The 26,519-nt window shown below is 43.5% G+C and overlaps 1 protein-coding gene across 7 annotated transcripts in view; it reads right to left on the bottom strand.

Annotated features, from left to right (window-relative positions):
* The window catches only part of LOC102311077 (dedicator of cytokinesis protein 3), a 248,746-nt gene that overhangs the window by 72,779 nt on the left and 149,448 nt on the right, over positions 1 to 26,519 (bottom strand). For all 7 annotated transcript variants that reach the window (XM_014335696.2, XM_042223672.1, XM_042223671.1 and 4 more), the window contains 4 exons: positions 14,636 to 14,784; positions 11,371 to 11,455; positions 4,801 to 4,842; positions 3,896 to 4,050 (listed from right to left, as the gene is read on the bottom strand). In XM_014335696.2, the coding sequence (XP_014191182.1) occupies positions 3,896 to 4,050; positions 4,801 to 4,842; positions 11,371 to 11,455; positions 14,636 to 14,784 (431 nt within the window). The remainder of the gene's footprint in view (positions 1 to 3,895; positions 4,051 to 4,800; positions 4,843 to 11,370; positions 11,456 to 14,635; positions 14,785 to 26,519) is intronic.

Here is a 26,519-nt window from a genome sequence, read left to right as displayed (position 1 = left end):
CAATAAAACACTGTTTGCTGATGCCCAAAGCATGTAGGAGTCTTCAGTTTGCCTGTGGCGACTGCGAGGAGGGAAGAAAGGTTTCAGCTTCGAGTCAAAAAATCCCCACAGAGACACTGGGATGACTTTTGGGATGAAAACCAAAGAAAAGAGAGACGTCGCCTGCTGAGATCTAACCACATCACAAACCTCAGCCTCCACCTCAGAGGGATCCACGCAGGCTGGTGCTTTAGTTGCACCGATCAGAGCTCCTCTCAGGGCAAACAGTCTCAGAAGGTGAAGCATTATTTAGAAAGTTTAGAAAGTATTTAGAAAGCAGCTGTGACGCCGTCTCCTTTTCTGTCTGCAGTGCATGCTGGGAGTGTGAGTGAGTGTGTGAAGGTGGTTGTGAGCGTGTGGAGCTGTGGAGAGAGTTCGGGACGTTTGGACTGCGCTTCTTCTTTTGGATTTTCTTTTTTATACACGGTGCTTATTGGAAAAATGGGGCTTTGTCGTGTCGCTTCAGCCTGAATGAATCGTTGGAGAGAGAAGTAACAGACTTGTTCAAACACATCAGACTTCCTCATGCATCTCCCAGTTTCCATGTTCCTGTTTCCCAGAGCTCCTTCCCAGTTTAGGTTCCTGTTACTTCCCCTTGTGTATTTTTGGGGGTGCCTGTGTTTTCATCAGCTCTATAAAAGGGCTCACTTATGTTTAAACCTCCACCTGCCTCCGTGTCAGCACTCCTTCGTCACACACTGACATTGCGCTGCTGATGGTAACCTGGAAATAGCTCAACCTGATACGGACGAGGTGGCATTCCCCAAAAACTGATGCAAGATGCAAAATGAAGTTTTGTTTACCAAATACGTCATCAACGTGCGACAGTGGCAGAACATGGCTACGTCCAAATTCAAGGCTGATTACATCACAGCTAAGCGATGAAGGCTGTCCAAATTCCTCCAAATGCAATCTACAAATGCGTGCTCCTCTTCCCTGGATTTGAAGGACGGGTCGGGTGTATCCTTCGTGGCCCGCCCTATCCCAGGATTCATTGCAAATCTAAGGTTGAAGAAATTTCTGGGAAAAAATGGTGGACGGTTAAAGCAAAACTTTTAAAAGTAAGTACTGAGTAGAGAGATGAGCTGGAGGTAAACAGATTTGAATGTTTTGAAAGTCAGGCACTGAGGCGTTTATTTAGTTCCTGTGTGTAGGATCGGGGAGCTGTGACTGTACATATGTTAAACTGTCTCTTTGGTTATGTTTGCAGATGAAAAATGAAACCAATAAAGTTTGCTGAAGGTCTCCTCTCCTCTGTCATCTGAGCATCTCAGAGGAGCAGCTCTGGTCATTAGACTCTAACGCTGAGTCAGACTTGGCTGTGAAAACAAGCTGCCAAGGTCAACTTATTTCTGGACTGTTGGTGTGATGGGAGGATGAAGCCTATTAGCTAGTTTGTAATGATGATACAGAGAGAACCAGAATGGGGGAAAAGGGGCTGCTCACCGAGCTTCTTTCTTTCCCTGGAGGGAACACGTTCGCCTCGCTCAGACATCACACAGAGCCAAAAACGTCCTGTCTGCTAAACATCATCATCCTCACAGACTCAGCTCTACATTTATTTCCCCCAAACACTCATAAACGTGGCCTTTATCAGCCTCCTTATTGACATTACTGCTTCTTCATGTTGGCACTGAGATCTCTGCACGAATGCATAATTGATGGGTATTCGTCAGGCGGTGGTGTGTGTGGGGGGGGGGGTCATGTAATATTTACAGCAGCACACTGTGGCGTGGTGCTGTAAAGGTCCTGGGTTTGAATCCAGCCTGAAGACTTTCTCTGTGGACTTTGCTCTGCCTGTCACGGTGTGTCTGGCTACTCCCACCTCCAACAGTCCAAAGCCAAGCGTGGGGTTCGGTTAATTAACTCACTGCTGAGTTAGGCACCCCATAATGCCCCGTAACTCTCTAGATCCACAAAGACGCCGTAAAACACTCGAAACAAACATCTGTCGTCTCAGCACGAAGCCAAACTGCTGCTCGCTGATCTTCACCTGTTAACTCTTCCCTCCCACCCAGAGTCTGTCTCAAGTCCTTCCTGAACATCCTTCTGTCTTCAGCTTCCACCACATTAATCCTTGGCTCCTCGCTTCCTCTCCTTGGTGTCTAAAGTCATCCTACGGTCTACCATCCAATGCCGAACACCCGCCTTCTCCCCGACACCACCTTGCAGTCTCTTAGATTGTTTCTTCTACCTAAGACGCCTTCCACCTGTGTGCACCTTCCTCCGCCCTATCTTCCTCCCTCTTCATCCAACTTAATCCAGAACTCTTCTCACTGCTCTGACTGACACACAGCTTGTGGGTCATTATTAACATCCAACATCAGTCCTGCGATTCCCAGCTTCAGCCTCATGATCCTGGCAGACCGTTCACGATTAAAAACTTCCTCTGGCCTCAGATACACAACAGAAACTAAATGTCAACATCATCAAATTGTTATTTATTATTTAGTTATGTGTTTTCAAACAAAAGGAAGCTGTATTACTGAATGTGTGTTAGCGTTTGGTTTATTTAAAGGTTTCTAGCCCGGATCGCTGTGACTCACACGTGCAATCATCAGTGATTCACTCATCAACAGATTCAAAAGATCAAATTCCCAAAATACGCAGTGAAACTTTTTCATATGTCAGCCTGTATTCAGAACTTTTTATAGCACTGAGTAGGCCCAGAACAAAAAAACAGCGAATACTCGGAAAAATAAATGAATATTCTCATGACATTTTCTATTTACGGCTTTAAAAAGCAACTATTGATTGAACAAGTTTAATTTGGATTTTCTCTGATCCACACTGGATCAAAAGTATATAAGTCTAATATATACATACACCTACAGCAATGTTTGGTTAAGGTTAATATTAGCCGGGTTATCTCTCCCTAACCAGAGAGTGGGATCATCGTCCTGCTGGAAAACTCAGCTGTGTCCAAGTTTCAGCTAACGGTTGACTTGAGATGACGTTGAAGAATTTGGGCCAGGCTAAAACATTAAAGCCCCACCTGACAACATCAATGAAGAAAATCACAGGAATTCAAATTTAAATAAAGTTTAAATATCATTTCCTCTTACTTGTTGGGTGATAACAGCCTCCGTGCTCACTCGGTGTGATCAACACACTGATTTCTAACCAAAACACGGCCACAGTGTATTTATTACAGTCCTATAACTTATTTATTACTGTCTCACTTCAAAGCATCATTAACTTAACAATTTTCCCCACTCATGTCACCAGAGGGGCTCCACAGAAAGCAATTCAGTAACATATGAATGTCATTATTGGGACACAGGGTCACTTTTTCAGGGTCACATAGAGCTGAGGTCGTCTCCTTCAGGTTAGCATCCTAGCTTAGCGTAGTTACAGACTTTTTGTCTCTGTAAGCGTCTCCTTGCATCTGTTTCCTCTTTGCTCATTTGAAGGATAATTGCTGCTCCTGCTGTGCTGCTGACATTCAGCTTTACCTGCTGCTGATAATCAGGGTGTTTCTCCTGTGATGGTGTCGTGTCACAATGTCAAGAAACCAAACATGGGACTGAAAACTCTGGCTTTTGTCCACAAATCAATATTGAAGTTATAAAAGAATAAAATGGCAATGAATGCTGATTGGTAGGATATTTATTTATTGTGAGAGACTATTAATGTTAAATTAAAAAATAATGATTATTATAGTGAAAAACAAACTGTTGTGGAAAATGTTTCTATGCAGTTTGACTTGACCGAACAGCAACAAGCTTTACAGCACAAATATGAAAAGACTAATCATCACAGAGCCGGTGCTGCGAAACATCAAACGAGTAAAGAGTGTCACCCACACTTTTTGGAAATCTGCACCTCTGCGCTCGACTGTTCAGCTGCCACCTACCTGAGGGTCTTTCCCTCTCTCAGGTCGTACAGGGAGAAGAATATGTCCGTGTCCTCGCCTATGCTGTTGTAGGTGAAGCTCTTCAGGTTGACCAGCAGGTGATGAGGTACTGGAACTCTACAAGGTTCCCCATGTCTCTGCCGGGCGTTGTCGCCCTAAAACACACAAAAAAGCAGCCAAACAAACAAAATATATAAATACACATATTAGAATACAAAGACACTGTGTGACAGTCTTAGTAAACATATACACCAAAGCCTCCTGGCTGAACAGAAACATCTGTAAACTATGAAATCTTCTTAAAATATACAGTTTTTATTTAACTTTAACTTGATGTGTAAGTACATAAAAAGGTTTTTACACATATTACTGCTCAAAAACATGCATTAAATTTCTGGTTCTTTAGCATCAAAGTGATGCTGCTGCAGTTTAAATCTGCACACCGTCTCAGCGTGATGCCTAAGAGTCACACTCACACTCTGTGATGAAAGTATCAGCATTAGGATAGAGTGCTGCAGAGCACAGCTGTGGGTCTAAGCTTGTAAATACTGTAGAACATAACTGTTTAAATGCTTTGAATTCATATCTCCATTTATTTTAATGATAAAAGGCACGAGAAAAGTTTCTTGGTGACATGAATGATATATGGAAAAATTTTCAAGGATTCTCTTTGTGACCCAGTTCAGGCTCTTTACTCTGTAAAATGTACTACTACTACTACTCCTACTACTACTACTACTACTACTACTACTACTACTCCTACTCCTACTACTACTCCTACTACTACTACTACTACTTTGTAGCAGTTTTTTCTGCTGGAAGTATCTTAATTGTGTCCCATAAATCTGTTTGGGCCTCTGAAATGAGAAGTAAATGAGACACGTTACTGCAGTACGTCCACGTACCTGTGTGGTGCTCTGCTGTACGCTGTGTCTGCTAGAAAGATGCTGCGAAAGAGAGACACAAACTATTAGCTGAGGGGTCGATCATCTCTCTCCTCTTATTGTTTCCTTTTTCCCTCCTTGGTTCATCATCATTCGCTGTTTCCTCTCCTCCTTTCCTCGCCTCCTTTTGCTTCCTATTTTCACTTCGCCTTTTCAGGTCTCTAGTCTCCTTTACTATCCTATGTCCTTGCTTCATTTCTCATTTATTGTTTCCTCTTCTTCACTGTCTGCCCCAATGACTGTCATTGGTCGGCGCTCCTTTTTTCATTTCCTTCAACACTCAGTCCTTGCTTCTTCTCCTTTAGCTTCTCCTTCTTTCCTATTTTCTCTTTGTTTCCTTTCATTTATTAACCTCTTCTCATTTTGTTTCCTTCTTTTATCTCCTTGTCAGTTTACTCCTTTTTTCACCATTTCCTTGCTTCCTTTCCTTCTCTATCGGCTTGTTTTTCTCCTTCATTGTCTAATCTCCTTTGTTATTTTTTCTATTCTCTTCTTGTTTCCTTTTCTATCCTATCTTGCTTTCCTATCCACTCTCATTTATCTGTCCTCTCCTTACTGTATATCCTCTCCTTCACTATACTCTGTCCTTGTTTCCTCTCCTTTTCTGTATTCATCTGCTTTCTTGTCTGATTTCATTTTCTCTTCTCGTTTCCTCTTCTCATCTCCTTCTTGTGTTGTCTCCTCGTCTCCTCTCCTCTCTTATCTACTTTATCGTGGTCCATTCCCTTCCCTCATTGTCAGAAGATAAAAATGCCCCAGAGACTCATTACTCCGAGTTGTCTCCCTAAATCTCGAGTGTCTGTGTGAGACGAGAAGCAGCAGGAAGTAAAAACCTGTTTGATGAATCCGGGTAATGACTGTCAGCTGAAAGCTATCTGCAAATATTACAACCTGAGGAGGGAATTAAACGATGGCAGCCGTATCTCCTCATCTTCTTTATATTGAATTTTTAAAACCTGCTATTAAAAAGGTTGGGACAGTCGATTAAAATAAGGTCATGCAATAATTTAAACAAATTGTTTCTTAGCGCTACTCGAGCACACAAAGCTCTTTACACAACACGTGTCAGTCACACACATCTTGGGGTGTGTGTGCGACTCGGAGTTCTCCTTCTTCAAGGATACGTTGGTGTGCAGACTGGGAGAGCCAGGAATTGCACCAGCAACCTGCAAGTTACTAGCTGCCCTGCTTTACCTCAATCCTCACTGGATTGACTTTAGATTGTACAAAGACAAAATATCAAAGTTAAACTCAGCTTTATTGCTTTTTGGATAAAGACAGCAACATATTGCAACTCGCTGGGACGGGGCAGGATTACTGGTTACTGTGATTCTGAACGCTGAACATTTTTCCTCTCTTCTGTGATAAACGCTTTTATAGCTGCTTTTCTGTCATGTTTCCAGGCTCATAATGAGCCAAATGTTTTCAGTGGGTGACATTTCTGGATTGCAGACGCGCCTACAGAGACGCTGTCTTGCTTTAAATAATCAGGTCAGTGTGTGCAGAAGCTCAGGCCTCAGACTGTCTTTGCATGCAGCCTGCTGTTTGGCTAAAAGTGAGCGCGGCCTCAGAGGGCGAGGAGCTGAAACTCCAGGATGAACCGAGGTGATGCATCAACGCTCGGTATAAGATGAATAATGATTTATTTTCAGCTGTGAATGATGCAAAGCTCCACCAGCAGTCCAAGAATATAAACACAGAGCAGCGACCAACTAATTCGAACTGCTAAACTCTCTCACACACACAGACTGACAGAGCCAATCATGTTATTACTGTTAGCTGTTTCCTGTGTGTGTTTTAAGCATTATGCAAGTTTTCCACATTTCTTTAAACATGCGAATATATTTCAACACTTATCTCTTTAAATTTCAACATTTTAATATGTTGTCATAGCAGGATTTCAAAGTCTGCTTTTAACCTGCATATCAGGGCTGCAAGTTAACTCTCAAATAATCCATCCGTCCATTTTCTTCCACTTTATCCAGTTCAGGTTGGAGGGGGAGCCTATTTGAGCTGATCTGAGCTTGATGTGAGAGGTGGGTACACCTGGACAGGTTGCCAGTCTGCTGTAGGGCTGACACAGAGAGACAGAGGATCATTCACACCTGACCCCGCTACCTGCACCTCTTTGGGCTGTGGGAGGAAGCCGGTGTACCTGGAGAGGACATGCAGTCCACACACACAGGATCCAAACCCAAGATGTTTTGGGTGCACGATGCTGACTGTTAAATAATCTCCATTACAGTCATGTGTCTATTTCAGAAGTTTGGCGGTGTGTGTGTAACAGCCGATTAACTGCTAATGTCAGATGTGCATTTGCATGCGACTGTTGGAAAGTTTCCTCTCGCTCACATTGTGTTCTCGTTGCGTGATTGTTTTCCGCCCGTGATGAATCTCGCACTCTCCTGCTGCTGCACTAATGCAAATTCATCACTGAGATCATTAAAGATGAATCTCATCACATCTTCTGTTTTTCTTCTTCATCTCGACCTTTTCAAATGTCACATTTAAAAACATTCATTTCCACGACTCAAAAACAAATCAATCAGCAGTAACTTTGTAACTTTCTTTCTCTGCCCTTCTTTGTCTGTTTGTTACCAGAAAGAACTCGCGGTTCTCTCTCATCCTCACTCTTCCTCATCTTCGATCCAACCATCTATAACTTAACCTTTTTCTCACTCCCTTCCTGTTTCTCCCCCTTTCTCACGTCCCATCTCCAGATCGGTCTCCAAGCAACAGAACAAAGGGGAATCACCAGGACTACGGTGTTTGGCTGGTGAAGCTATTTAAAGCAGGACTGATGTAAGAAAGGGAACATCAAGTATTACCGACAGACCATGAACAACAAAGAATGCGTCTCATGCTGCAGCACTGCACTCTAATAGGCTAGAGTTATTTAATAGTTACATATTTTTTAAAGCAGCCTTGGAAATGTGACGCAGGTGATAAGTTATCCACAGACTCCAGTATAACAAAGATAAATACTTCATTTTTAGTATTTCCAGCAACAAGTTTAACCTTCATGAAATACGTTCATGTTTTGTTTCAGTGTTTCGTTTTTGGTTCGCTTCTATTGCTTATTATAGCCTGCACAATCTAATTGTCCTGAGTGCTGCAAATTACAGGTTAAAAATCTTGACAGGATTTTGTCTGCGGCATTATCTTCATCTTTGTTAATTAGTTTGCTTTACACCTGTTGTCTGATCGACCAATCACATGACAGCAACTCAGTGCATTTAGGAAGTCTGACATGGTTGAGAAAATCTGCTGAAATGTAAAATTAGCATCAGAATAAAGAAAGGTGGTTTCGGTTCACGTGCGTGGTTGTTGATGCCAGACGGGCTGAGCTGAGTCATTCAGAAGGTTCAAATCTGCAGGGATTTCCCCGCACAGCCACCTCTAAGGTTTACACAGAAACACAACTCTCTCAGTGAAAACGCCTTGTTGAATTCAGGGGTCAGAGGAGATTGTGGCTGAGTGTTTTGAGCTAACAGGAAAGCAACAGCATCACAAAGCCCAGATCATCTCATTTCTTAACCACAACAATGACTTGACCGTATTCTAATGGCCTCCACAACAGATCTTAGCCTAACAGATCACCTCTGGGATGTGCTGGAACACGAGATTCATGTCATGGATGCAGCTGACAAATCAGCAGCTGTGTGATGCTGTCACGTCAACATGGACCCAAGTCTCTGAGGAACGTTTGAATCTGAGAAATGAAGAATTAACACAGCTCTGAAGGAAAAACTGGGTCCAGCCTGGTAAGTTGTACCTAATGAAGTGGTCAGTGGATGTATATTGGCATGTTCCTCTTTGTCGAGTCATCTGTTCATGTCCCCTCTTGTTATTCCCGTCCAAACATCCATTTTTTTCTGCCTATCCGGCGTCGTGTGGCGGGGGCAGCAGCCTAAGCAGAGAAGCCCTGACGTCCCTCCAGCTTATCTCAAGGAACACAGATGCATTCCCAGCGCAGCTAAGAGATATATAATGCCTCCAGCATGTCCTGGGTCGGCCTCCTTCCTGTGGTACATGCCCCCAGGAGGCGTCCCTAATCAGACATCCAAAAGAGTAGCAGGTCTACACTGAGCCCCTCTAAAATGTCTGAACTCCTCGCCCTATTTCTAAGAGTGAACCTCGTCCACCCCAGCTGCCCGTCTACCAAGATGTTGGTACCTTGGTGGCCACTTGGTGCTGCTTGGTGTGACCTCGTCCCCGGACTCTGCTTCCTCTACAGAAGTCGTGCCATTGGGATTAAGACCGCCCGACTATATCCTCAGTTGAGCAGCACCCTGCCTCTGCTGTACACAGTGAGTCGAGCACCGCTGAGTTGCCTGACGGTTTGGCAGAATCACCTCAAGGAGTCTGAAAGTCTTGTTCCATGTGGCCTCACCAAACTCCTCCCACACCCTAGTTTTTGCTTCATCTACCGACCGAGTGGCGCTCTGCTTGCCCTGCTGGTACCCAGCAGCTGGATCTGAAGTCCCACTAACCAAGCCCGATAGCACGCCTTCTTCAGCTTGATGAAGAAGCTCCCTTCACCTCCGGGGTCCACTATTTGGTTTGTCACCATTACAACAGGCACCAACCGGCTCCAGCTCCTTGCAGCACCCTCAGCAATGAAGGTGAAACATCTGCTTTAGGGAGCAGTTGGAGATCTCCTGGACCAGAGTCTGTCCAGCATCCTCCCACGCCACCCGATCCAACGCACCACCGGTGATCAGATGACAGCTCAGCTCCTCTCTTTGCCCGACTGTCCAGAATTAAAACTTGCTGGAAGATATTGTTCCTTTTACATATTTACATTTGAATATTGGTCAAAAATGTGAAATTAGTCGATGATGTCACAAAGCTCTCTGACATGTGGAGACACAAATGTCACGATGAAAGGAAAGCAGATGAAAGAAACTGAAAATATCTTTGACATTTCTGTTCGGATCAATCACAGCTTTACTCTTTCATATCTAAGAGGTTTTTCTTTTGCTGTTACACGTTCTAAGTGCTCATTTTGTTCAGTCACAGGGAACAAACTATCACTAAGGATTTAAAAGCTTAACTTAAAAAATACAAAACAAGCTATAAAATATGTTTTCTGAAAAAACAGAAGATTGATTATAATGTTTAACTTTGATGTGCTTAAATCTCACATCTTTATGTGCAGTATTAATTATTCAACACATATTCACTCTGATTTGTAAATATTTACTGTACTTATAGTGATTTATGAGTTTTCTCATAGATGATAACGGTTTGAAATTGTGATTATTCAGGACCTTCACTCTGCTCTTATTTCTCATGCTGTCTGCAGGCTACGACTGTCATTCATTCCATTCATTTATGATATTTAAAGTAGCACTCAAATACAACACAATAGCTCCAATAACAGGAGAAATTATTCAAATTTATGCTTTTGTGAACAAGTTAACAGAGGCGGGACGGTAATTTTACAGTCGGTGGTTCAGATCATCAGATTAGCAGTTTTAAGGTATCCGGATGAAGCCACCAGCAGAGCGACGTCAGATTTCCTGCTGGTGTTCAAAGTTTCAAACGTCGTGTGCATGGGACGAAGGTCACGTGAGCGAGAAACCTGTTTCTGGTAACAGGCGCCGCTCGAGGCCAGAGAAAAGATGAAAAGGGAAAAAGACGAGCAGCATGACGCAGAATCGAAACGCGTTTCGAGCATCAAAACTCTGATTCACTGCAGCCACAGAGACAACAAACGGCTCATAGTTATTACTCACGTTACAACTTCCTGATTCATCCTCGTATAGACAAAAGATTTTAGTCTAAAATGAACGGTTCAGTGAGCTATCTGCTGATCTTCACCAGTCGCCACACGATTACTTTGCCAACTGTTGAGGCTTGTTGCTGTTTAAACCTCGGGGTCCAGCCTGCTCTCTGATTGGAAACTAAAGCTTCCCTCCAACTGTGAAGTGAATCCAGCCTGCAATCACCAAGGTGCAGCCAGCAGGTCTGTGTTAGACCCAGAAAATGGAATAAAATGTGCTCTCTCAGGGAGAAAAGCAAATAAAACATTAATCTCCGATAATTCCACGTCAGAGCTGTTCACTCTGTTTCTGAGGAATCAAAAAGCTTTCTCACAGTAACACGACTTTATTAATTTATCAGTACGGTGACAAGCTGAGACCTGCAAATGCAAACAGTCAGTCACTGATATTCATGTGCACAAAATTCACTTCATGTTACTTTTATGTGCTAATACTTGAAATGATTTAATTATGTGAAAAATGAGAAAACTGCTCAGTTTGCAGCACAACCTGCTCATCAAATTCAATCTCCTGCTGCTGGTTATTTAACATCCTTCTCATCATCTGCGGATAACGAAAATTAAAAGAATTGCAAATAATATGCAGATTTTAGAGGATGCCTGATTAAAAGCTACAACCTACAAATGAGATGAGCAGCAGGATATTTTTGTCTTATTTTACACAACGTATCCAGGATGTGGGATCACTGTGTGCACTACAGCCGTCATGAATCCAGTGTGTGAGCAGGTGTGACTTGACTTACCATCTTATAAAGGTCTGACACGCTGATCTGGTCTTCATCAACCATCTCAAACTCCTTTCTCGGCACCAGGTCCAGACCGAGGTGTCTGAAACACAGAAGCAAAGACGGAGAGCAGCAGAGCGTCTTTCATTTAACCTTCACAAAAAGCATTTCCAACACAGGTACACAAACCTTTCCAGCCACCTCTGCACACACAAGCGTGCACCGCCTACACACACACACACACACACACACACACACACACACACACACACACACACACACACACACAGAGTATATTAAAGTAATTTCAGAGGGGCTCTGGGGATATTGTTCCTCAGCACTATTTTCTGTTCAATCTCAACAACCACATCTTTCAGTTACAGGCCGGTGGACCTGCGCACTCGAAGGCGCTGTGCACAATGTTCTTCCGAATGAATAAGATGGCCTCTTAAACTGTGAATGAGAAACTAAACGTCCATCTTTGATGTGTTAACGTGCGCATCCATCAAGGCTGAAATCGGGTTAAATCTGGTTTGAAAACCAAACTCTTCATCACTGCCAACCACAGCTTCAAAAATGCAATCAGGTGTTTATGTATTTGTATATGTCAAGTGAAAGTAAAGGCGTAAAGGCTTGAGTGGAAACAGAAAATAAAAACACAGCCTGGGGTTTGAGGGTAAAGCTGAATGGGTTGTTAAAGGTTTCTAACGACACTATAATTTACTGCTTATTACTCATCTTTGTACATATCTAATCAAGTATGTCTGACGCTGCTCTGAAGCCAGGCGCTGCACATTTGTGGGCTGCACCAGCAGGAGCATGATGAGATATCTCTGATCGTGGCTCCAAACGAGGGTCCTTCACCTCACACAGAGGTTCAGAGTTGGCTGCTGTGACGGTCGTCTGACTAAAGACAGCCTGAGGCAAAGGTTTGACACTGTGTGAAGTTCAGGATGACTCAGAATATCAGTCCTGCAACGACCCAGAGAGGAATGTAGTGATGAGCAATGATCATTTGGAGACTGGCACTGAGGAGAAAAGTAAAACACATTGAAGCAGCATAGATGGAGGTCAAGTCTAGTTCACGTGTGGCAGCAAAAGCTTGTTTGTGCCCTCCAGCTGTTCTCACCGAGGATGTAGCATGAACCGACACAGCAGAAGGAAGTGCGTCTTTGCACCACATCAGTATTATCGGCGTACACACATCAAACGTGTAACCCTGAAACCTCACATTCAGGCTCCTCAGACACACTAAATGTCCTCATGCTGGAGACACTTGACCCGACAAATGTTTTTCATTCATGGATTCATTGATAAGTTGTGTTCTCCATGCACACACTTCCATGCTCGTGATGCATCAGGAACAATGGAGCCATTATTTGAAATGATGAAAGCGAGCTTGTTTTCCTGCAATGCAACCTTTCACCATGAACTGGCTTTCAGGCTATAAATTACGTCTGCTGCTCTGTTACATGACACGTCACTTCTTTTTACCAGCTGGAGACTGAATTAGCAGAGAGCAACAGGATAAGTAGCACCTCATTAGCTCCTTTTTGGCCCTTTTGCAGCCTAAAATGATTCACTGAGCTGCTTCTCTCTTTAGCAAAGCCACTGACTGGACGAATAACTCTGCTTTACACTGATGTGCTAAAATCACATCGTCGATAAGTAGTTCCTACTTATATCTAAATGTGAACTCGATTAAAGCAGCATCAGTAATGACTGGAAGCAGTCACATGACCTGAAACACCCCGCGGTACCCTGAATAATTCTTTTACTATTAATTATAATAAAAGCAGCACTTATCGCCATCCCCCTTCATATCACCTCAGTGTGTCTCGTCCCCTCTGACAGCAGAACGAAGCTTTAAATAACCTCTGAAACACTCCCAGTATTAATCACTCAATCCTGAAGCAGCGGCCATTTCTTCTCCATTTCATCTGTTGCCCATCAGCCTTTCATCGTGCTCTCATGAGACTTTAACAACCACGGCTTCATCCACCTGCCTCCAATCACACTTGTGTTTGCCCCGTGTAGGAGTCAGGGGAGCGGGCTGAGCTGCCATCAGCATGTAAGTGCAGCGTGTGTGAATTATTATTCAGCAAACAGACTTCAAACTTCAAACATCTAAAGGGTCATTCTAAAGAAAAAGCCACTAACCATGTGCTGCATGTGCTGTTTTAGCTTTGCTCGTTCTGCCTTTGTTTTGTTTGTAGCGTTTGTCCCGGTCAAAATAAAAGCTTGTTTTTTGTTCACCTCACTCGGCCTCCGCTGTCTGCATTTAAGCGCTTTCTCCTCACGCCAGAAGTCACAACGGTGCACGTAACACACTATGTTGCCAAACGTATTCACTCACCCATCGAAATCATTCAGTTCTGCTTTGTGGAAGAACGGCTCGCTCTCAAGAGCTCAGTGAATTCCAGCGTGGTACCGTGATAGGATGCCAGCTGTGCACGTCCCGTCATGAAATATCCTCACTATGAAATATTCCACAGTCAGCTGTTAGGGGGATTATAGTAGAGTGAAAGTGATCGGGAAAGATGTGGTAAGCCACGTTGGGGCCAGTGGATGCTGAGACGCATTGCGGGCAGATGTCACCAACTTTCTGCAGATTCAATCACTGTGGACCTCCAACCTTCATGTGGCTCAAGGACAGTGCACAGAGATCTTCATGGAATGGGTTTCCATGGTGACCAGCTGCATCCATAAAGACGTGGATGAGCAAGTTTGATGTGGAAGAACCTGACTGGCCTGAACAGTCCTGACCTGAACCCAACCCAACACCTTTGGGATGAATTAGAGCGGAGAGTTCTCGTCCAACATCGGTGTCTGACCTCACAAATCAAAAATTCCAATAAACACTCCTAAACCTGTGGAAAGCCTTCCCAGAAGAGTTGGAGCTGCTATCGCTGCAAAGGGTGGGCTGACATCACGTGAAACCCTGTGGATTAGGAACGTGATGTCACTCAAGTTCATATGTGAGCGAATGCAGACGAGTGAATACGTTTGGCAGAACAGTGTATAAGGCTCAGGTCATAAATGACCCCACTTGGTCAGCTGGTGGTTGAAGCAGCATTACGTGACTATGAGCAACCGATGCACATGATACAGCGTAAAAACGTAAAAGAATACTCGTGTTTGGAGAGGTGCTTCATCAGAAATGGATGAAGCACCTCTCGTCTGGGTCAGACAAAGAACAGCTGCCCTTTAAACTATGTGTATTATTTGTATGTGTGGGAAATGTGCAAATGTGTCTTAATGCAACATTTGTGTGGTTTCTCACTCGTTGCCCCAGTCGAGTCTGACGGTGATGTGTCTCTTGACGTCTCTGCTCTGGTCTTGTGTCAGGTGACCGGACAGCAGCTGCCTTCTCAGGTCTATCAGCTCCATCATCACGTGGCGAACCTTGTAGAACAGATCCACCTTGTGTTTCTGAAGGACGGAGAGAGAAACAGGGAGGTTTCATTCACCGTTCGTCACCACTTAAAATTCATCTTCAGCTCGTCAATACGCTGATTCAGCCGTACTTCTCTGGCAGGGCACCGCAAGGCCGTTTCTGTGCTGTTTATTAAAGGCACTCAAACAGCTCACAGTGGAATAAAGCTGAGGTGAGCGAGTTCAAAGCCTTAGCAGACAATTTGTGTTTAGTGTTGCAGAGACATGTGTCAGCACGTGCTGGCCATGAAGAACGGAAACATGGAAAAAAGATTTTATGAACATGCGTATTTACTGCGTTGCATGTACTTGCCTCACAAATGTTCAGCACAAAAACACACAGAAGAAGTCCCTGTAACAGCCCATCCACTCCACACATGAGTGGATGGCCAGAGACTCCCAAGTTTGAAAGTCCAACTTTACAGGATTAAAAGCACATTTAAAAGCTTTGGTCTCTTTAGCTAATTCCCAGCTTCATGAAAACATCCAGCCCTCAGACATGTGCCCGCTTCACCACAGCTGATCATCGTCCTCCATCTCATCCTAACCCCACAGTCCTTTGTCTTTAGCATCACATGCACAGTTTCCACCCTGTGGCCATCAGCAGGCAGCTGTTGTTAATCTGGGCCACGACCGGATCAGAATGGAAATCTTATTCTTATGGTTTATGTTTGATTTAGCCCAAATCTTTTCAACAGGCTTGGGACTGGCATTAAGAGTATGTAACTTTATTAAATGAGTGATACAGAAAATAATTATTTGTTATAATGTTATTATGATCCACTGTACAGATTAGACTGTATAGTGGATCAATAAATTCATACGGCAACTGAAAAACAAAGATGAAGCAAAAGCTCATGTGCGTCTAACACAAGAACACTGGAACCTGCTTCTCCCATAGCGTGCTATTATTAGCACTTTAATTTTGCCCTGCAGGGCTTCAGCAGCAGGGAGAAGGGTTAAATGTCTATTCAGCTGTTGGCAGAACAGCGAGATGGGCAGAAATTAGGCTGTGCAGAGGTGCGTGTGCACACACACACACACACACACACACACACACACACACACACACACACACACACACACACACACACACACAATGGTTACATGTTATAACGAAGATTTCATTTGGGTTTCCAAGTATATTATATGCACACATACACATGTAGGTGCTTATACATGCATGAGCAAGTTGCAAACATATGCTGACAGCAGGAGGGCAGTGAGCCCGGCTAAAATCTCTCTGCCTTTCTCCATCAGTCTTGGGTTTATGTACAGATGAGCTCTATTATATAACTCCGGTCGTAGTGGAGGTGGAGCTGCTTTAGAGAACCTTAACTTGAAATACACCAGAGTTAGGTGAACACAGCTGAAGCAGCTCTGCTATCAACTGGCAACCTGCCCGCAAGGTTTCTCTGCTGTTCTGCTGATGTGAGCTGGCAGAGAACGTTTTTAGATGAACTGAAGCCCTGAGCAGACATGGGCACTGTGCAGCCTCGGGACGCATCCGGTGCTTTGGTTGTCCCTGTTAGTTCTCAGTTTATTTGAATCTACGTACACATGTGTGAACGCAGCTTCACTGTAAATGTGCTGAAACACACATTTATGAACGATCTGAGTTCGTTAACCCTGAAAGATGTTGAGAACTGCCTCAGTTCTTTATAACATAGAAGATTTGAACTGCGACGGCTTCAGCTGCTCGTGAGGGGAGGGCTGTGCACCTGCCTGCAGAACAGCTGTGTCACGGTTTGTCAGAGGAAGGAAACATGCCACTGTTAGCATCTTTACTGTCGTAAGTTAGTATCTAATCTAAAAGCATCAGCAGGATGGATTCATGCTGTTTACAACAACTTCTTCCAGCAGAATTTGAGACTCACACCGAGGAACATTTTTACAATCTTCTTTTGTTGAGCCCATGAAAACTGTTTTATCAGTTTCCTGGTTTTTGCTGACAGGTGCGACTCCCAGTGGGGTCTTCTGGATTCAAGGTTTGGTATATTGTCCAATCAAAGATGCTTACCTTGGTTATTTGACTTATCGTTGCCTTGAAGCATGATCATGAACTTCAGCAAGTCCTTTTGACCATCTCTAAATACAGTGAGTTGGTTGATTATAACAACTTCAGAAGGCTGGAGATGAAGGACTCTACGCCTCACAGCTGAGTAAATGCATCAGACTTGTGGTGGACACCAGCAGAAACACCCATTTCCATGCATTCTTTGACTAAAATAAATCAGGACAGCCACCAGCAACTTGCACTGTTCAGATGCAAGCTAGTTAGGCTAAATAGGACCAGAAGACAAAGCTAATATTAGCAGGTGATTTCCCAGCACACCTCCGTCTCCCAGCACACAAATGATACCACGGCCAATCAAAGCTATACACCTTCAATGAGAGGGATTAACATGACCTGGTTCTGAAAATGTACTAATAAGTCAAAATGTGGATACAGTTATCCCATACAAGTTACCAGCTGTGATACTTGCATATTAAAAACTGGCGTGAGGGAGTGAAACTACTGATGCTCCCTTCAGGGGTAAAAATAATGGATCCATCTGTGTTCTACCTGCAGTTTGGACCCGAGTGCACAAGACGATGTTTAAAATACGGTATACATTTAAAAGCTTAGTTCCCTGTAGTAAGAGACGTTTATAAATCATAATCCAACTCTGAGGCGATGTGTTTACGGTACTGGCATCCATTCCTCAGAAGCTCCAACTGGGAACCTTGTTGCACCGTCCCGTCAGAGTTGAGAGATTAGCATGATTTTGGCGCTGAGCGCAGCTAGTGCTTGAGGTTCAAAATATTACAACTTTTAGCCAAAGAGTGCCACATTTCAACCGGTAGTTGCTTAGCAACAACAGGAGTCACGCACGACAGTTCCCCTCAGCATCTGTTTAGCATTTGTTTTTCAGGAGATACCCAGTGGACATAGAAGCTAACGCGCTTTGATATGCGCTTTACGAGAGCTCATATTAATATAACCGTTAGAGACGCAGAAACATTTTCCAGAGTAAAACCTTTTACACGTCATTCTTAAAAACAGAGAAAAGGACAAATTAATTATCTTCATTAATAATTTGTGCATTGGATTTTTTTCCTTATCAATTTAAATGTCATAAAAATTAAAAAACAAGACAAACAAGTAGAAAGAAAACAGATGCACAGTACAGTTTTCTTTCTTTACCTGCTGGTCCAATCTACATTTAACCCAAGGCGTGCCTAATTATTGGACCTCAAGGTACGTGCATGTACGTTTCAAGGGCCGATGTTCCCACACAGTCAAAATTAGTTGGGCAATGTCTGTGTCTAAAACCCACAATCCACTAGAGCCGTACAGAAATCCATCCACCCATCGTCTGCTGCTTCAGCACTGTGCAGTGCTGGAGCCCAGAGCCCAGCTGATGCACCCTGGACAGGTCGATCAATCTGTTATACCCAGAGAAAGAAAACCAATGACACTCACATTTAAACCTTGAGCTAATTAGGGATCACCTGTTAAACTATCATGCAATCCTTTGGACATTAGGACGAGTATCCAGAGAGAAGCCATCCAGCATGGGGAGAAGAGCCAAACTCCACACACAGGCCCCAGCTGGTCAGTGGATCCTCAGCCAGGACTTTGTTGCTGTGAGCTGACAGTACTAATCCCTGCACAGCTGTGCTTTACCAAGGCATCATTAAGGTGTTGCTGTTTAATGAAAGTATTTGATGCTATCTGATAAGTTTTTGTTCTGTATCCATCACACATGTTGGTGAACAGTTAGGGGTTGGTTATGTATGACGCCTTTGCTCTCCCTGACGTCGATGGGTTTTCATGCATGTAGAGGTAACAGAGTTCCTGAGCTGGTTGTAGATCTAAGATGGATAAAGCCTTTAGTGGGTAGAGACTCAAAGAGGGCTAAGGGACAAGCTGCTGTAGCCCTAAAGGTACAGTAACCTACTTTATTTCCTGAGAGTGTGAGAGTGAGCTTCAGCATCCACACAAGAAGCCAGAAAAACAAATGCTCTATTTGCACATGATTTCATATTTTATGTTTGTCTGCACATCCTGAATATTTATTCCTCCATGAGGGCATCCTGGTCCCATCATAGTGTCCAGATCAACCAGTCACAATGAAAGTTTGTGGTAAAATGCTTCCTTTCTTCATTATTATTCTGGGAATCCAGCAATCTGAGAAAGAGTAACTAAAGATGCAAACACTGATATAACAGGATGATTCGACAAGCAAAAAACCCAAATCTCTAATATAATGAATTTATTTGACATGTTCAGATAATCAGTTTTCAGCTTGCAACCTCGTTGGTCAACCTCAGGCAGGAATAATATACATTATTTAAAACTTGCTTTTATTGAACAGGGTCCAGTGTTCATATGCTGCGTGTACACTACATATCATGACTAATCGTATTCATTTTATTTCAGGAAGTCTTTCCCATTTATTTACTGCACCAACTCTCACTGTGATAAACATTTACTGGCCAACAGTATCGTGCCCTTCAAAGTGTAGTAAGGCTCTTGAACCAGAGACAGCCCACAAATGGTGGTTCATTCACTGGGTTCATAAATAACACCTTATATATAGAAGCATTTACAGCACAAATGGTTGCCCTGTTCCCGAGGGTGCTCTTCAGTGAAAACAGCAGCACAGGAGTCAGCGATAAAGGCCCAGATCCCCGCAGACACAGCAGCGCCACGGAGGACACGAAAGCATACTGCTCTTATTTACAGTGCTGAGAAAGGACGATGCAAAGACCAAGGTTCACAAACACATTTCCACCAGAGACCTGCCCAGCACTCGGTGCCTATTGTGAGCCACACAGAGCCGCTGAGGTAAAACGTGCTGAGATAAAGAGCGAAATCTTGTGTTCCTCTCCTTCAGTGCTTTAGAGCGCAGGCACACTGCTGTAAAAGGTGGCAGAGCAGGTAAGGTAACAGCAGCCCTATGTCAACACAATGTGAGGCACAGCAGACTAATACTCCATTCATAACCTCACAAAGCAAGATTACTAATGAGGCAAAGTGGGCACGGAGAGCTCCTGCCTTCATTATGATGAATTTATGACCACATTATATATTTTTTGTATCAAAGGGAGAATATTCATTAACCTGCCGCACTAACAGGAGGCACTTATACAAGGAAACCTTGTGTCTGAGAATAAGAGTCGTGGAGCACCTTTAGACAGCAAAGCATTTCAAATGTGTTGCATAAAACAACCAACAAGAAAACACAAAGACACGACTGACAACATAAAAAGATTAGAATTAAAGAACAATAAGTTTTCACTTAGTCGGCAAGACTCCCACATCACTTCCTCTGTCCCAGATTACCCTGATAACTCAGAGCAGGCGGCAGGTAACGTTACTGTCTGCCAGACCCAACAATTCACACCAGCGATGCTTTTCGGGACACGCTTTCAACACTTTATGCCATTCATTGTTGTCACCGTGTCCCAGCTGCTATCAGCCAGCTTTTGGAAGGATTCACTTTCACGAGTACCCAAAAAGAAGCCAGGATGCTGCTGCGTGTGCACTTTTACTTCATATACAAGAAGTACTGGAATTTAAGTTAACTGTGAACTCTATACTGAAGATGGAGGTTGCCTTTTGGACTGAAGGGTGAAGCCAGTGTGGAGGTAACTTAAACATGCAGCTAGCCAGACTGGATAGAGGTCGATGGAAAAATAAAAATGAGATCTGGGCCGAGTCACCGCAGACATGCATCTTCTGCACTTTACTCAAACAGGGAAAACTCCACACGAATAAAACCACCTTCAAAACCTGGGCTGTAGCTATAATCAGGACATCTGTCCAAGTCAGTGGGTAGATCCGCTGTGAACTTGACCTTTTTCTGAGTCAGTAAACCAGACTTGGAACAGGTGCACCAGCTGGCACATCGGGGAGAAACCAAGTCTCCTATCCACTTTTTGCTAGCACTCAAAATATGCACACCCACACCACAAACACTGATGTGTGCTGCTTTGAAATGAAACTGCCCAATCTGGGAAAATATAGAATCTCACCGGTACAGCTGAGCACTAATGTTTTTTTCAGCTGCGGAGTGGAAATCTCTTTTGGGCCGGCTATTTGTAGATTTACTCTTCCTCCCTCCTCTAACTGCCTCCTCTGCCTCTTTCCCCAGCCGCTGTGAGTAATCGCACCTTCACATCCTGCGGGAACGGAGGCACAAACACTCACCTTAAAGCGGTTTAACACATCGGCACTGTAAAAAAACAGCCGAGCTAATCTGAGATAATGATGCTGTTTGGAACCATTGTGATATCAGAAATAACAAAGCACTATCACCTGTAAAGCTACTTTCGGGCCACTCAGTGAGACGCTGAGCCGGGCGAGGAAGGGAAGATCCGATCGTGGTTAAAATGCAGCAGAGCAGCTGCGCTCGCTGCCGTCAACCAAATCAAACGTTTACATCTCTCTTTATTTGTTGCATTGGCCTTTTGCTTTTCAGACTTAGAGGGACATAATAACATCTTAATCACTCTGACAGCCCACAAACTAGGAAGGCACCATAATGTCACCCTCCATTAACAAACACCTCCACCTTTTCTACCAGAACATTAAACTACATGAGTGGGTTTCCAAGCAGTGGGCCAGGGACCACAGGTGGGTCTCCAGAGGGTGAGAGTCTGTCACCGTTTGGCATGAATATATAATAGGACTTTATTCAGCCTGACAGCTCTACTGTCTAATGGTACATTTGCAGCCCCTCTGTTCCATCAGAGCTTTCCTCCATTTTCACGCCTGATAAATGAGAAAGAGCAAAAGCCACATTTTAATGTTTCCCTCGGTTTCACTGGGAGCTTTTTGAACTTTTGTTGGAAATGCATATAAATGGACTTCATCTCATTTTTTGTACAGTAACTTTAAAGTATTTAACAAAGCAATGCAAATTGTCCTATTATGTCATAAACTACACCTGCATCATTAATCACATTTTTATCTTTTGGCATCCCAGAGTTAACAGAACATGATCAGGCAACATTTAAATGTGTGCTTCACCAGCAGGGAGCAAAGCAAAAGCAAATCAAGCGCTCCCTAAATCAGCGTCTGACCATGTGCCTGCACACACCAATCACAGCTGCCTAACCCGACATGCAGCTTATAGTTTCCTGAATGTACTCTGGAAAAGTAAAACTACATCAAAAGACAGATATACACTAAAATCAGGCACATCAGAAGACGAGAGGTCAGGAGGGTCGTCATATTCAAAGAGTCTGGTACAGTTTTGGCACAGTAATGCAACACAACTAACTTCTTTAACCACCTGAAAAAACACCACAAACTGCAGTCTGATGGAGGCCAAGACAAACAGTGCAATGCTTCCATCAACACCTCCCATAACAGTGAGTCTCTGCAGAGCAGCAGCGTATCCACCAGCCTCACAAATGCACACCAACACAGCACCAATGCATCTGGCCAAAGATGTGTCCAGTAAACACGGTGCTTAAAAAGAAGGTTTCAGGAAGTCCACATGCTGGACAAAAGACATGTTAGCCCCTCCTGCAATCATTTTGCTAAATACAGGGGCAAATACAGAAGGGTCCCACAGCTGTCAAGAACTTTGTTTCCAGGTTTATTCACATCCATCCTGCAAAGATGCCTGAGAGCAGCAGAGTGTCAAAGTGAAAGCAGGGACTTGATTTTTGTGTGTTCGGTTCAGTGAGTTATCAGGAACTAGATGGAACAACAGCCTGGTGCTTGTTTCTGTTCCTCCATGTCTTACACATTAAATCGGTGCAGTTTACTGAAACTATGATATATCCTATGATAGTGATGCTATCACAGGTTGTAACATTGATTTGGTTGCATCTCATAACATAGTTTAAATACTTTTACCTGCACTGAAAACAGAAGTTATGAGGGCTCCAAATTACTGGACGAAAAATCGAATTAAAAGTGCAAATTTCCAGCTCACCCTGTTTCCTTTAAAAGGCCTCGAAATATTCTACAGTTACCAAACATGATGAACAGCAGCTGATATTTACAGATAACTCAGTAAATTGTGGAGAAAGTATGATTTCAGTTAGAGCTCCTGCATGTCTTAAACTGTCTCTCCAGCTGCACCGCAGGTTTGTGTTTGGTGCCTCGTAACGTGCAGTAACTGTGACAAGCTTGACTGCAGATTTAATCGGGTAAACTGTAATCTGTAACTGATTACTTTGGGAAGTTACTATTTTGAGGCGCCCTAATCGGGCGTGAGTCAGCCTGGCACGTCTGCAATCAGAGGGGACGCTCGCAACACCTCTGATCCATTAGCAAACGTCCTGCTTCATTTTCACGCCTGTCAGCGCGGCTGCTGCGCTCCTGAAAACAAAAGCGCTCAGACAAATCACCGGGGAGCGCAAACAAAGAGCCTCCGAATTCGTTTTGGTCTCCTCTGCTCAGCTCTTATGCTAACATGCTGCTTCCTGAGGATGAATCTGAAGGAGGAAAGATTTTTATGTAAAATGCATCATTTTAGTCTGGAGCACAAAGCTGCGACAGACAGCTCCTGGGACACAAAGGGACTGAAAAGCACTGATGGACTCACTGGTATCAGATATTTTTTAGTGTTATGTAAGAGATTCTTTAGGCAAAGTTTTCCATTCTGAATGTGAACAACTTTTATAAATATGTACTCAGGAGGGACTGAAAAGATTGCATTAAAGACTTTCATGATCAGTCCGCAGTGTGAAAATATAGACGATACAATGCTGTAATTTCTTTAGTGTCATCTGATATGAATTTACAGTTGTGAGAGTTCATTACAAAGTTAAAAACTTCTCAGCGCACACTGTGAGTTTACCTGTAAGATAATAATAGTTTATGTTTGCATGCAAAAAGCATCGAAAGATATACAATTATTTATATTCATTTTTTATGAATATAACAGCAGTGGGATTTCCAACATTAACGCACTGGGTTTGTACGACTCCATGAGGACTGTCACACAACTTTGCTTTTTAATTAATGTCTCGTGCCTTTTTAATGCCACAGTGCATGGGAGCGTGGGCAAGTGGTCACCGCTCAAGCCCAAAACTCGGCGACTCTGAGCTAAGACACCAGCGAGCCCAAGCTGTCAGAGAGTTTGGGAAAGCCATCCCTCTCCAGCAGGAAGTCTGGCGCCATGCAGCATGCAATATGTGTGTGTGTGTCTTGCTAGCCTGGTGCAAAGTCCACCTCAAATCTGCTTATGACCTTGTATCAACCCTGCCTGGAGACATACAAGACACACACACACACAGTCATGCCAGGAGCAGGATGTGATAGCAGGGGTGCCAGCCTGCCACGTCTCACGCTGCGTGTACTTGAAGAGGTGGATGCAGGAAGGACAGTTTCCTCTGTGAGTGCAGTTCCACAGGTGATGGAAGCTGTGGGATGATGTGTTTTCCAGTCTGTTTGGATCCACAGAACATGCGACACGAGGACACCTGTCATCTCCAACAGACCCTCTCCTTACACGCTCCTCGAGGTCTTCCAGTGCTGGAGATTTCTACACTCCATATGACAAATAAAAGGAAAATTCACGATGCAGTTTATAAACTGTCCACCAACGAGTGTTAGGAGCTGGGTTCTGGTTATGTGGTGTTTTTGTCTCTATGTGTTTTTTGGTGCCTCCCTTTTTGTGTAGGTAGGCGGGGCAGTGAGTCACTGAACCTGGCACACCTGTTACTCATCAGCTGCATTCTTCAGAAGTCTTCTTTAGGAGCTACCTGACAGAAGACTAGTGTCGGAGTATTGGCGTTTTTGGAGAGTCTGAAATTCTGCCCCTGCCTGCTGGAGCTGTTGGATTATTTCTGGTGACTGTACGGAGTTTTGTTTCCTCCCCAGGATTTTGCCTCGACTGGTTTGTTTTCTGTCTGGAGGTTTTGGCATTAAACTGTACCAAGTAAGCGCTCCAACTCTCTGTAAAGTTTACTTTAAGCTTTTCTCGGTTATCGGTCAAGACCCTCCTAATTCTCGTCCCTCTCCTTTTTTAGACCGAGTGCACTACCTGTGTGTGTTTCCGTCACCTGCACGTCCTGGCTCCGCGTCCCCATTCATACACTGTTGTACATACTTTGTCCTTGTAAATACCTCCCCCCTCACTGTAAATAAACTGTCTTCACCGCAACTCTGCCTCCGTGCGTTCGGCTCCCCGGGTCCATCTGCATTTGCCATAACAACGAGTGAAAACCATTCTTCATCCCCACCTCGGTGAGCTCGGAATATTTAACAAACAGATTTATTTACATATAAAAGAAAGAGAAACGCTTCTTAAGGTGGCTGGATTTTATCCTCAGAGTTGCACTTTTAGCTCTGCTCACAGTGTCTATCGTGAGTTTATTCATACACAGATCGTTTTGCAGAAATGGCTAAAAAGTAGAGAGACGGATAAATGAAAATCACAGAGCCTAAATTTAGTAAAGGAAGACACATTATAGAAGTGCAGTGTCTACACACTATACACACTTTGGAAGCACAAGCTTCCCTCACAACATTTTTAGAGGTAGGTCAAAGGTCAGCAAGTCCACGATGCAAATTATGAAATGCTTCCTGATATTGGAGTGCTAGCAGCCAAGGAAGCCTGCGAAGACAAATTTCTGCACAGGACAAAGTTAAAAATACACGGACGAAGTCAGCGTCACGAGCCAATCGCTGAACAATCCTTATTTAAGCAGCTAATGGGCCAAATCCACAAAACGCTGCTGACACAGTCCATTTCACCAAAGTCCTTCAAGTCACACAAAACACACAAACACATTGTCTGTAATATTATATGGAAGTGCTCCTCCTGCTCTCCAATGACCTGCTAGTTTTTATACTACAGTTGAAGTACTTAATTACCGTACGTGCAATGATGTGAAAAAGAAAAGTAGCCCCGTGAAAAACTGAGTGAACCCCAGGAATCAGTAGCCTGTAGCAGAGCTATTCTAGTTGTATATTTTCTAATTAGCTTTTATTTGATTTCATTTGAGCTTTTGTTTTTATTTCAGTGTAGTTTAAGATTAGTTTTTATTAGTTTCAATGTTAGTTAAAAAACCCAATAAAAAGACCAAAACTATTGTATGGAGAGCAGATGTCACAGCACATCTAACACAACAAGAACAGAACTCTTGAAAGCAGTTGTTTCAATACACACATCCACCAACACCTCATCAGGCGAGCTGTAATAAACACACACACCCTCACTGTTATGTTGAACTTCTTAATAAAAGCTAGCACTTTGCAGTAAGTATTACTGGTGCACATTAAATCGAAAACTTTGGTTTTTTTTACTGTATAAAAAAAAAAAATCGAATAAAATGTTTTGTTCCCCCGATTGCTACAAATTCAGAAAACCATTTTCAAAGCTAGAGCCAACACATTTGTTGGGGAACAGCGGTGAGAGCATCAGAGCAGGTGAGGAGGCGTAAATCACACGACTTCCACCGTCTGCAGCAACACTGACACGAGAACAGTTCGTGTGTATCTCTAAGTATCGTTTGTATTGCAGCGTTATTTGCTGTGGAAATGAGAAACGATTCACTGATCACTAAAGAAACCTTCATTACAAAACACTGCTTATTAGCTTTTATACCCTAAATAACACTGTTCCAGAGCAGGTCTACGCTCCGAGCTCATCACCTCAAATATGCAAACACGACACATAGAAATTGAGGAGTGATGAGTAAATATTCCCCAGAGTGGATGGTGGATAACATAATTCATAAATAAATCTAGTTTTTTAATTATGCAAAGCGATAATAAA

The sequence above is a fragment of the Haplochromis burtoni genome, unplaced genomic scaffold (assembly GCF_018398535.1).
Source record: "Haplochromis burtoni strain Fernald_Lab_line unplaced genomic scaffold, NCSU_Asbu1 Contig_117, whole genome shotgun sequence".
NCBI classification, from domain to species: domain Eukaryota; kingdom Metazoa; phylum Chordata; class Actinopteri; order Cichliformes; family Cichlidae; genus Haplochromis; species Haplochromis burtoni.
The sequence above is the reverse complement of the archived record's forward strand: the minus strand, read 5'-3'. Positions and strand labels throughout refer to the sequence as shown.